Source organism: Austrofundulus limnaeus, unplaced genomic scaffold, assembly GCF_001266775.1.
Source record: "Austrofundulus limnaeus strain Quisiro unplaced genomic scaffold, Austrofundulus_limnaeus-1.0 Scaffold48, whole genome shotgun sequence".
Classification (NCBI taxonomy): Eukaryota; Metazoa; Chordata; class Actinopteri; order Cyprinodontiformes; family Rivulidae; genus Austrofundulus; species Austrofundulus limnaeus.
In genome coordinates, this window is record NW_013952450.1 from 735,883 (window position 1) to 748,147 (window position 12,265).

The window sequence follows — 12,265 nt, forward strand, 5'->3', positions numbered from 1 at the left end:
TTAACGCTTCCCTACAAGACATCAAACTTAACGCTTCCCTACAAGACATCAAACTTAACGCTTCCCTACAAGACATCAAACTTAACGCTTCCCTACAAGACATCAAACTTAACGCTTCCCTACAAGACATCAAACTTAACGCTTCCCTACAAGACATCAAACTTAACACTTCCCTACAAGACATCAAACTTAACACTTCCTTACAAGACATCAAACTTAACGCTTCCCTACAAGACATCAAACTTAACACTTCCCTACAAGACATCAAACTTAACACTTCCCTACAAGACATCAAACTTAACGCTTCCCTACAAGACATCAAACTTGCAGTTGAGGCCAGTGTCCGAGCTGCACAAACTGTCGGCCCACGGGTACCATCCGCCTTGTTTTTAAATTAAGATTTCAAACGCCATCTTCAGCAGTGTTAGCTTTTGTTGGAGGATGATGTCTTCACAACAAGAGCCGAGAACCAACGGCAGCGTTACATTCCAAAATTCTATAAACTTTATCATTTAGCTTCAATTTGGCATTTAGCTGATTTAATTTTTACGTTTAGATTTACGTATTTACAGTTTAGATGTAGTGTTTTATGTATTTTAAACTTTTAAAATTCACATTTAGAAAAAATAGTAAAATATAAGAACAGTGAGCTAAATAACAAAAAGTTAGTGGAAATTTTTAACAAGGATTTTACACTATAAATAAAGAAATGTGTTGATGACATTGTTTTACTTTTTGTTTCATTTTTAGTGCCTTATATGTGATGTCTACTACGAGATCTTTGCTCTCTAAATTCAATTGTTTTACATTTTTTGCTGAAAAATGTATTTTATTCTTGATGCTTCAAACGTAAGTTGCTCATTTTTGGGAGTCACATTGAAAACAAAATTTTCAWATCAGACCAGTAGAGGTTTTATGAATGATGTGTTACTACGTTGCGTTCCTTTGCTGTAATTTTTGTCAACATTCACACAATAGAAAATGTTCCGAACTAAATTCTACATGAGCATTCCATACCTCTTGTTTTACTTGGAGGGCTTCATACTTGTGTTGTGACTCCACCGGGTCCTCCCAAACCTGTCCGTCTGGACCCGAGGCTTCCGGCGCCCATCCGCCTACGAACACAGGTGTGTATGGAGCCACAGGCCTCCTGAGCTGAGAGCTGAGAGAGAACACCCAGTCACTTCCTCCACACTCACCATAGCTGATTTCACAACAAAAAAATGCAACTGAAACTATGATTAGTAAATAATAACTGGCTCACATTTTTGCTTTTGACGTTATAAGCACAACAGTCTGGTGACAATGTTCATTCTAAATCTGTGCCAGAGTGAAAATGCACAACAGATTTAAAATTAGCWAAATATTTGATGAAAGTGAGCCAACGGAAAATGTCACACAGCTGMGTATTTGATTGACGCATGGGAATTAGACGCTTATCAGTTTCACTTACTTATGGGGCTGAAAACATTCTGTTGAGATAAGATCAATGGAATGTGAGCTTTTTATGATGCAAAGGCTCAGCATTCCTTGAAGGACTGCGTGTCCTTCGGCACTTTWAATGCCAGAGTTTTCAACTGAAATGCACAAAAGTGCAGCTGTTTTGGTCAAACCTTGAAAATCATGTTATCACGTCATGTGATATCACAAAATATCAGACTCATTATGTGTTGTGATTGACCCTCAGCTACTACTGCATCAAAGTTTAGCTCAGTTTTTGTAAACCTGACTAACATATAGCCATTTTTGTGTCGGCAAATGTTGATTAACTATGACAGCCATCTTAAATTAGAGTGACTCCAAATGTTGATCTGTTGTAGATTCAACAATTACTTCCGAAAGTTTCATTAGAATCCATCGRATCATGAAATATTTTGCTAAAAAACAAAGTATTGTCAAAATTTTAAGCAAAAATCTCTTGCAATGAGTAGCACCTGGACAGTGTTGTACAAAGTACCACAAAGTAATACTTGAGTAAAATTACAAGTATCTTACCATAAAATTACTTTGGTAAAAGTTTAAGTCCCCTCTAAGAATATCGCCTGAGTAAAAGTCTTAAAGTTTCTGATATTTTTTGTACTTAAGCATCAAAAGGGAATTTCTGACATCAAATGTATTGAAATATTAAAAGTAAAAGTATTGAGTCAAAGTGAGTGGTTACATCTTCCAAAATGACATTTAATGGGAGGTGACTTCCCAAAACAAAAAGAATTCCCTAAAGGCTGAAATGACAATAATGTCATATTAAAATATTAATGTTGAAAATTTTAGGATATACTTTAGTATGTACTATAATATTTACATATACAGTATATAGGCCACATACATCTTCATACTAGGCCTATATTCTGCTATGTCCCACTGAGGGGGACAGAATGAAATATCTTTATACTTCTCATTCTACCACAATTAAATTCACTTTGCCCAGGAGGTGCAATTTATCTAGATAGTTTTTTCTAACAATAACAAGCCAGAATGAGAACAAGCTAACATGAAATAGGACTAATGACTTTTTACGTCTTGCCTTTTTAAAAAATGTACGGAGTAGAAAGTACAGATAATTGTGTGAAAATGTAAGAGGTATAAGTAATAAGTAGGCTCAAGTAACATACAGATAATCAAAATTTCTACTTAAGTAGAGTAACATAGTAGTTGTATTTAGTTACGTTACAACCCTGCACTTGGAATATGTATTATATATGACTCTCAGCTACTACCACGCCAAATGTTAGCTTAATATCTATAAAACACTTAAAGCAATTTTTAAGATCAGATAGCTAAGACSGTTGTCTTTGTCTTCACTCGTTCTTAAAGTATATCAGTTGTAGATTTACATCTGATGATTGTTTTCTGAAAGTTTAAATGAAATCTGTCCAGTTGTTTACAAGATATTTGGCTAACAGACAATTGACTGCATGGAGTTGATGGCAAAATTTTGAACCGTATCTTTGCACAATCTGTTAGTGCTCAGCCTAAATGTTGGTGATCAGTCTCAGGTACTACCGCACCAAATTTCATGTCAATATTTGTAAAATTGTCAGCTATTTTTGAGTTATGTAACAAAAACCTGGCGATAAGATAATCTATATTAGGAGCAACAGAAGAAAAAGAGTGCAATTGGATTCATTATCTCAGATTTCTGACTGCGCAAATGTTTGTGCTTGTTGCTGACCGAGACAGCGTCCAGTTGGAGCCCAGAGCCGTCCACAGCTCCCGTTCGTCTTCAGTCAGGGTGTCTTGCAGCAGAGACACAGCAGAGGTGGTCATGGCGGGGCTGGATACCGACGCTCCGAGAGCCGGGCCCCCCGTTGTGTTTACCATCTGTTACACAGAGAATCAGTTATTCTTCTGCTGGAGCCCAATCAAAGGAAAATAAATAAAAGCGATGCATTCATAAATGAAAGCAGTAAAATGAAAACACAAAGACACGACCTGCTTGTCCTCATCCGTGCAGCTGCGTGTCTCCACGCAGGTGTGTCATTTTATACAAATCAAACATGTTCCARCCTTTTATGACCTCAGTAACATCTTGTTCTGTTTGAACAAACACCAGCTGGAGCATGTTACAAATATTATATCTAACTGCTACAATTAGTCAAAGACTCTGCATGTTAGAATTAAATTAAAATTATCTGCTGAAGTTGAGACTAAAACCACATTACTGGCTGGATTTTAGGGCATTAAAAATCAGTTTTTTTTTTCTAAAAAGTAACTGGTTGCAGCAGTCAGGCGACAGCAACGTGACCTTTTCATCTGTAAGAAATCGCCTCAAATTAAATCCAAACGTTTTAAAAATCCACCAAGGAAAATTTCATTTCTTCTAATAAATATGAACCACAGAAACCAGATTAAATAAATGCTGCAATTATTGAATTTTTAGTCCTTTATTTATTAAGAGGTCATTCTGGGAACAACCCTGTGTAAACACTGAATTCACATGTAGTTTCCAACAACACTGCTGAACTTCATGGAGCTTTTCCCATTATTTGGACATGACACATGTTTACTTTTGTTTAAATCTGTGCGTCTAATCAGTTCTTAAAGGTAAACAGTGTGCTTGGTAAGAATGGCCAGAACAATAAAAAGTATGTGCACACATAAGAAATAGTTCTCATTCTTCTAATATAATCCACTGGTTTAACTTTTATTGAGCTCCACCTGGATGGCAAATAACGTGACGTCATGAAGAGCAGGAATGAAACAACAGTGAACACGAATATTTAAAAAAATACTGAACTCAGAGAAACAGTGTTTCTGTGAGTGCTTAATAACTAAAAATTGTTAAAAATTAGTTGTTATAGTGAAACAAAGCAGAACACTAGCTAAAAGCTAAAATTAGCAAAAAGCTATCTGAAAGCTAAAAGTAGAAAAAGGCTAGCCAGAAGCCAAATTTAACAAAAGGCTGACTGAACATACTGAAATAATAGCTGAAAGCTGCAAGAAGTTAAGCAAAAGCTAAAAGTAACAAAACGCTAGCTGGGTGCTAAAAGTAGAAAAAGGCTAGCCAGAAGCTCGATTTAACAAAAGGCTGGATAAAGTACCAAAAAGATAGCAGAAAGCAGCCAAAGGTAAAAGCTACAAGGAACAAAATACTAGCTAAAAGTAGCAAAAGGCCAGCTTAATGCTAAAGACAGCAAAAAGTTAGCTCAATGCTAAAAGTAGCAAATGATAAAAGCCAAAACTAACAATAAGCTAAATAAAAAGAGAGCGTAGATTTCCCACAGATCTTTTTTTTTCTATGGTTTTCTGACATATGTCATTATCACGAAATAACGATTAGCATTTTTTCGAGATAATGTAATTTCCTGATGTTTTCTTGAAATAATGAGTTATGGTTTTCCTCTTGTGCATCATTCAGTAACCATGGAGATGGCTTGGTCCCCTCAGTTAGTCACTAATAAAATGTATTACAACAGCAGGATCACTTAAGTGTAATCGCCTGTTGATCTGCAGTTGGGCCAGCCATCTCCTTAAATGATGAGGTTTGTATGAAAGTTATCTGTACAAGACAAGCAAACTGCAATTTCAGCCTGTGTTGTGATGAAGTAAACTTCATCATTGACCAGTTGAGGGGACCAGGCCATGTATATTGAATGATACACATAAGAAAGATTGTTATCTTGAGAAAACAACCAGGAAATTAACTCATTATCTCGAGAAAACACTCACCATTACTTTCTGATAACGATTGTGTCGTTTTCACGAGACAACCATGGGAAAAAATTTATCTGTGGAAAATGTCCGCTCTCGGCTTCTGTAGATTAATGCTAAAACTCACAACAGGCCAGYTAAAATTATCTGAAGGGTAGCTAGAAGCTAAAAGCAGCAATAGGTTGGATAAAAGAAGCAGAACAATAACAAAGCAGCATAAAAAACTCAAAACAGAAATGCAGAAGCAGAATTGAAGTGAGCAAAGTTTATGTGGTGAATTTAAAAGATTTTACAGTATTTCTTTGGAAAAAAAATGTTTGTAACTAAAGTGAAATGTCCTGATGCATCTCAGTAATCCAAGTAAAAAAATCTAAAAGAAAAAATTGTATAGGTCTTCTGGACGGGTTCTTCTCTAATGAAACGTTTCGTCTCTCTTCCAAGAGACTTCTTCAGTCTGAGAGTTTCAGGCAAAATTCAGGCTTTTAAGCCCTGCCTCCATGTGACTGATACTCACATCACATGGCTATCGTTGACACCTAATTAACACTTATTGTTAACAGGGGGTGGAGTGATACTGCCAATAGCCGCGCTGTAGGAGGGGGACAACTGAAAACGGAGGCCTCCACCTCTGTTTAATGATGGACGGTCTTTCTTCACAAAAATGGCTTCTTTTACTCCTCTCTCAAACCAACGTTCCTCTCTATCAAGAATGAGAACATCCTCATCTCTGAAAGAGTGACCGCTGGCCTGTAAATGAGKGAAAACTGCAGAGTTCTGGCCATTAGATGTAGCTCGTCTGTGTTGGGACATTCTTTTGAACAGTGGCTGCTTTGTTTCCCCGATGTATAACTGGTCGCAGTCCTCCTGGCACCTAACAGCATATACAACATTGCTCTGTTTGTGCCGGGGCACCGGATCTTTGGGGTGAACCAGCCTTTGCTGTAATGTGTTTTGGGGTTTGAAAGCCACTGGGACATCATGTTTAGAAAATAAACGTCTCAGTTTCTCCGAAACACCCGCAACATACGGAATAACCACTGGTTTGGGTCTGGGTTTGGGGTCTTCATTTTCACCTGAAGGTTGCATGGAATCCTGTCTGTGTTTCCTGTCTGCTTTCAGGAAAGCCCAGTCAGGATAACCACACTGCTCCAGGGCCTGTCGTGTGTGTGATTTCTCTTTCTCCCTGGCTCCTGGGTTTGTAGGGACACTGTCTGCTCTGTGGTACAGAGTCCTGATCACTCCTAACTTGTGTTCCAGTGGGTGGTGGGAGTGAAATATTTTGAAAAATATAAAAGTCATAAAAAACAAGTCATTTTAACCATMTACCAAATGAGCCGAGCATTTTGATTTGTTTATGGTTTAAACAGCCGAAAGTGTGCAGAAGTCATTAGACAGCAAAAGGTTACAGGAAAAAAACAGGGAAGCAATAATATGACTTCTGAGTCAGATTCACATGATAAAATACTTCATTTTGACCATGTGGGATAAACTATGACTCAATTTAAAACACCAGAAATGCTACTGATGGAATTGTATGTAAATGACAGCATGACAAAAAATGTATGCAAAGATGTCTAAAATACATTAATAGAGTTTTTATTTTTAACCTTTTTTTATTCTACAGTTTTCCCCCTTTTTTAAGACATATTAAATTTCACGGTTCATTTCTGTATATTTTTCACTCTTTTGTAACATAGTAATAGTTTGATGTGTCACGTTCTTTTAAAACAACTCAAAGTAATTTTTTCTTCTATTTCCTCTCTAAAAAATWCATATTGTATTTCTGCATTACAACCACCCTGTTGAATGTTTGTAATTAATTTACGATCATAGGACATATAGATTCTAGATTTATTCTGAGACGTCCATCATGTTCTCTGTAAGTCTGGGGGTTTTTTTAGCGTTGTTGTAACAGACAGCACTCTGTGTTTACAACAATAGCAACAGCAGGTGCTGGGGGTATTTTTGTGATGCTGGCTTACCATATCAAGAGGCTTGAACACATAGTGCACAAGCTCCTCTGATGAAGGGCTGGCAATGGTGGATTTAAGACGAGCCTAAAAAACATCAACAATAACAGAGGGGTTTAATAAACCGGTGAGGTGGCAACATGTGAAACATGAATTACAGTAAGTGGATCACACACCAGAAGGCAGAAGCAGTATTTGAATTTCTGGAAGATATCAATGAATTCCTCCTCCTGTGGTGGTTTGGCTTTTTCAGCGAGTAAATTATCTGGAGTTCAGCACAAAAACAAAACAGTTGTGATGAGTCGGCACAATATGACACCTCAAAGAGATTTTTTTTTCCATTTCTTCTTACCTTCAGCGGCTTGTTTTTTGCTTTTCCTTTTCTTCTTCTTCTTCTGGTTCAGCACCATCGCAGCGTCTGCGGTTTGCTGCAGTTTGCCCATGAAGCCCTCGATGTCATCAAAGCAGTGATTGAGGATCGCCTGAGGAGAAGCAGAGCGGTTTTATTCAGCTGTTTTTRAGCAAAAAAAAAAGTAGCCAAAAAGGTGACCTGAAAGGACACGTACCACTTCTCTCTCCGCACGCAGGAAAGCCACGTCAGGCCCATTGTTCAATCCATTCGCTGTTTTAAAAAGAAGTTCAGCCATTTTAATACTGCTCCTTCCCAAATTTGGATTCTCTGCCCTGTTTTCTTTTTTTTTTTTTACCCCTGCATGACACCCCCGCCCCCCCCTCCCTTACGAGCACAAGTGCACAGAGCCCGCTCTGTGCTCCTGAGAAAGACGCTCTTGTTTCTTACCTCTGAGTCCGGGGTAAGGTGGAGGGTTGACCGGAGGGGGGTTTGGAGCACGTGCGAAGGGTGGGCTGGGTATCTCGTACTGTCCGAGCATCTCCTCTTCGCTCTGAGTGGACCTGCAGGAGGAGCAGGAGGTGTCAGGGAGGTTGTCACGGTCAAAGGTGAAAACGGCTCTCTTGTTTACAGTGGCCGATCACTCAGCCGTCGCCAGTGTTCTTTAAAGTACCACAAAGTGATACTCGAGTAAAAGTACAAGTATCTTACCAAAAAATTACTTCGGTAAAAGTTAAAGTCTCCTTTAGGAATATTACTTGAGTAAAAGTACAAGTATGTTACCAAAAACTTACTTTGGTAAAAGTTAAAGTCTCCTTTAGGAATATTACTTGAGTAAAAGTATTAAAGTATCTGATCTTTATTGTACTCAAGTATTAAAGGTAAAAGTATTGATTTAAAATGAGCAGTTAGATTTTCTGTAATGACATTTAGGAGRTGACCTCCTCAACAAATGCAGAAATGACTATATTGTATTAAAATACTTAATTGATGTTAAATTTAGGATGCACTAGTCCAGCTGTTTTAGTTTATATACATATATCAAGGCTGCACAAATGAAAATCTATCTGATGGCTGCAGCCAAATGTAATAATATAATTCATGAAATACAAATACTTCTTAAATACAGTCCTTTTAATTTTAATGTTTTTGTCCTGCTGGAGTGTGACATGATTTCTTTGTGTACAAACTAATACAGTATAAAATTTTTATATATTTATACTTCTCATTCAACCACAATTAAATTCACTCTATCTAGGAGGCTCAATATATATGGATTATATTTATTTTTTACAATAACAAGCTGGAATGAAAACAAGCAAAAATGAAATAAAAGTAACGACTTTCTACTTCTTGCCTTTTTACAAAATGTAAGGAGTAAAAAGTACAGATGATTGTGTGAAAATGTAAGAAGTAGAAGTAAAAAGTAGGCTGAAAAATAATTACTCAAGTAAAGTACAGATACCCAAGGAAAGTATTTGTACTTAGTTACTTTACAACTCTGGCCGTCGCCACCTGAAGGACCCTTCTTGAGTCCTTCAGTAAGCACTCGATGCAGTTTTAAAACACCAACTTTTAATTTAACCTCAGCCTGACATCTTTTATAGGAGCTGCAACAGCCTGATGTCTTGGAAATTCAAACACATCATTTGTTCAGACTCAGATGCATCACTTCACAGAAAAAAAAGCTCCTCCTCAGGATGAACTTCTTACTAGGTTTGTTAGCTGAAACACACACGAGAGGCACCCGGGGGTGCAGACTCCAGAACCCCCCACCACACTCACACACACCTGTCTGTCTTACCAGGTAAAGCTGCCCTTTACATGTCCTTTAAAACTCAGAGTCTTCAGAGCGAGGACTTGTGAGTCCGTGCACCGCCGCCGTCATCAGTCTTTCTGCCTCTGCACATTCTGCCACAGCCGATCTTGTTATCTTTGTCACACCTACTTAAGTTATGTGGAAACTGGTCAAACGAGTCCCTGCCTCCCTCTCTCAGCTGTTTACACTACCCTTCCTGTTTCTGCCTGGCCTTGAACAGGTGAACTGCTGACACGATAATTAAATGGAAAAATGAGACGAAACAGCTTAAAGCTGCTTTAAAATAAGAACCTGAACGGCAATGATTATCTTTAATTCATATTTATTACGCTGTATATCAGTCATGAAGTGGCTTTGGACCTGATCAGGTTTGTGTTTTCTAGGATTGAGTTTACCTGAGTTCATCGGGCTCGCTCTTGTTGGAGGAACCTGACACTGCTTGAGCGATGTCATCACAGATTCTCTCTGCCTGTGAGAAATGAGCTGTTGTTGGTTAAACCTGAAGCTGAAACTGAAAAAAGGGACTCGCCGTGTCACACGGGACTCACTTTCACGGTTTCACAGTTGAAGAAGTGAATGTCGGGCTTCTTCTGGTCGGCACGCTGGCCGACCAGCAGCAGCAGCGAGGGGAAGTGTTTCTCCGTGTTGATGGCATCGCAGCGRAAGATGTCCTCAGAGGTGTATTTCTCCAGCTCATCCTGCGTGAAAACTGAAGGTCATTATGAATGCAGACATTAGTGGCCTTTTTCAGCTGAGAACAAAGTTATATAAAAAAGACTTTTTTTTCTTTGTTTTTGGAGGGTGCACCTTCATTTTCTGCAGTGGTGGACAAAGTTCAATACCTGAGTTACATATTACTCCAATAAAAGGAAAAGTACCTCTGTCATATTATTACATAAGTTAAAGTACTGGGGTATGTGCTTTCAAAAATAAAGAATTAAATGCATTTTACTTGAGTATAATTACACTGTTCTAGATGCTCAAAGACTTGCTGCCATTTTGCACCTACGCTCCCTCCAGACCACCACAATCACACCAACAGATTTCTACACGGGGAAGTTGGGTTATGTGTCTTGTTCAGGGACACCGTAGGAGCCAAATATCTTGTTTTTTATTATTTATCACCACTAGGAGTTTGAGTGTGATTCTGTTCAGGTGTTGCGACAACGAGGGGCAAACCGTTTTCTACTGTGCTCAGTTTAAGGATCATGTAGATGCTGTAAAAAGGATGTAAATAAATGGCTTTACATGGAGTGGAAACTATTGGCATGGTGAGCTATGATTGAGCGCACGTAAAATCAAAACTAAAAGGACAGTCTGCAACCAGTAGCTTAATTACAGGACTTCAGCCACGACAGACACAACATTATGTGCTGCGGCAGGGATTTGAACCGGCGAAGGCCTACCCCTGCGCCATTGAACTCTACATCTCCCTAATTATAATTATATATTATAATGGTAACTTTCAGCTCTTTACAAACATAGTCACCATTTCAAGGACACGGCTTGGAACATTTTTTATAACGTTTATTAAGTGACAAATTAAAGAGCTTTGAATTTTATAATTGAGAGAAGCTTTTCACCCTGAGCTTTTAAGTTGATTTTTAGTAGTTATACTAGTTCACTGAACTGAAAATAATAGATGTTACAATAAATTAGAAACACTTTAAGCAAAACAATTTAAAGGGGCAATATCGTAAAATCAACTTTTTTGAGTTTTATATCATGTTATAATGTTATACTCTCATAAAAAACATGCTCAAAGTCTTGCTTTGACTCATTCATCATGTTTGAGAAATCCTGCAGCGTATTTAGGAAGCCATGCTGAGGAGCAAAATGACAGGTGAGGACCAGAAACGCCTTTGGGACGTGTCTTTAAGCCGAGCTTCCTCATGGCGGAGCGCCCCTCCCCCACATACCCCGCCCCTCCCGACACACCCAGCCCATGACTCCTGCAGGCTCTCGGGTGAAAGTGAAAGTGAAACTTAAACTGTCTGCTGAGCTCCTAACACTAGTTCTCACTCAGTGAAGCTCTTTTCAGATTAAAAATACCTTTGAGGAAATGTATTTTCAGATGCCAAGTAAACTGCATCATAGCAGCCCCCTCTCCCCTCCCCCTCGCGAGCGTGAACCCCCCACTGAAATGGGTGAGACAGAAGTGGAAGGTGGTTCTTGAAGAGACAGAGGCTTATTTCAAGGCATTTAGAAGAGGAAGTGATGAGAAGATAAGTTTATTTTCTATTTAAACATAAAAACAGCATTTTAATAACAGCTAAAGATGACATGGATACTTTATTATGGTATAGTATTTAAATATATGCCTGAGAAACACATAATATTGCCACTTCAACAAAGTTTATTCAACAGAAATCCATTAATAAAACAAAGTGACTAAAAGTCTAAAATGCTCTAACTTAAGTCTGAAATTAGATGAGTCCATGTTAAAATCAGGAGGACTAATCAGGATCTTTAAAGACCTGCAATAGTGCTGAAACATRTCTAGTACATTTAATGTACCTATAAGGCCACAGTAGTAAGAAAAAAAATTTTTTTTCTTCTCACAACCAGTTAAAGCTGCTTATCACCACCTTCTGTACAGAGCTGTAGTGTGTGATTTTACAGTGTGTTGGTGGAACCAAGTAGACTCAAACTACACAAACAAAAAAAACCTAGTATCTAAAGCCTTTAGAGAAATGTAGTGGAATAAAAGATAAAAAAAAAAAACATCGCTACTGAAGTAAAGTGCAAATTCCCTTTGTTACCGCCCCCCTCAAAAGTTACTGTGACAATTCCTGCCTTTTCTAAGAAGCAGAGAGGACACAGACTACAGCCTCAAATAGTCAATGGGCCTCATGCAAAAACATGTTCGTGTTCTTATCCTAAATTTCTCTTACTTTTGTTCGTACAAAGGGTGAAACTCTTCTATCTTCAGGAAAAGTGTGTAAATGAGCTGCGTAAATTACACCTGTTCTATCC

General features: G+C 38.2%; 1 protein-coding gene across 1 annotated transcript in view; it reads right to left on the reverse strand.

Moving 5' to 3' along the window:
• The window catches only part of eps8l1b (EPS8 signaling adaptor L1b), a gene marked incomplete at its 5' end in the record, with an annotated part of 14,530 nt that extends 4,543 nt beyond the window's left edge, over positions 1-9,987 (reverse strand). Inside the window, 9 exon segments of the mRNA XM_014008135.1 lie at positions 1,018-1,162; positions 3,173-3,321; positions 7,134-7,208; positions 7,298-7,386; positions 7,474-7,603; positions 7,688-7,743; positions 7,921-8,033; positions 9,685-9,758; positions 9,838-9,987. Coding sequence (XP_013863589.1) covers positions 1,018-1,162; positions 3,173-3,321; positions 7,134-7,208; positions 7,298-7,386; positions 7,474-7,603; positions 7,688-7,743; positions 7,921-8,033; positions 9,685-9,758; positions 9,838-9,987 — 981 coding nt within the window.
• Between the last annotated feature and the right edge of the window lie 2,278 nt (positions 9,988-12,265).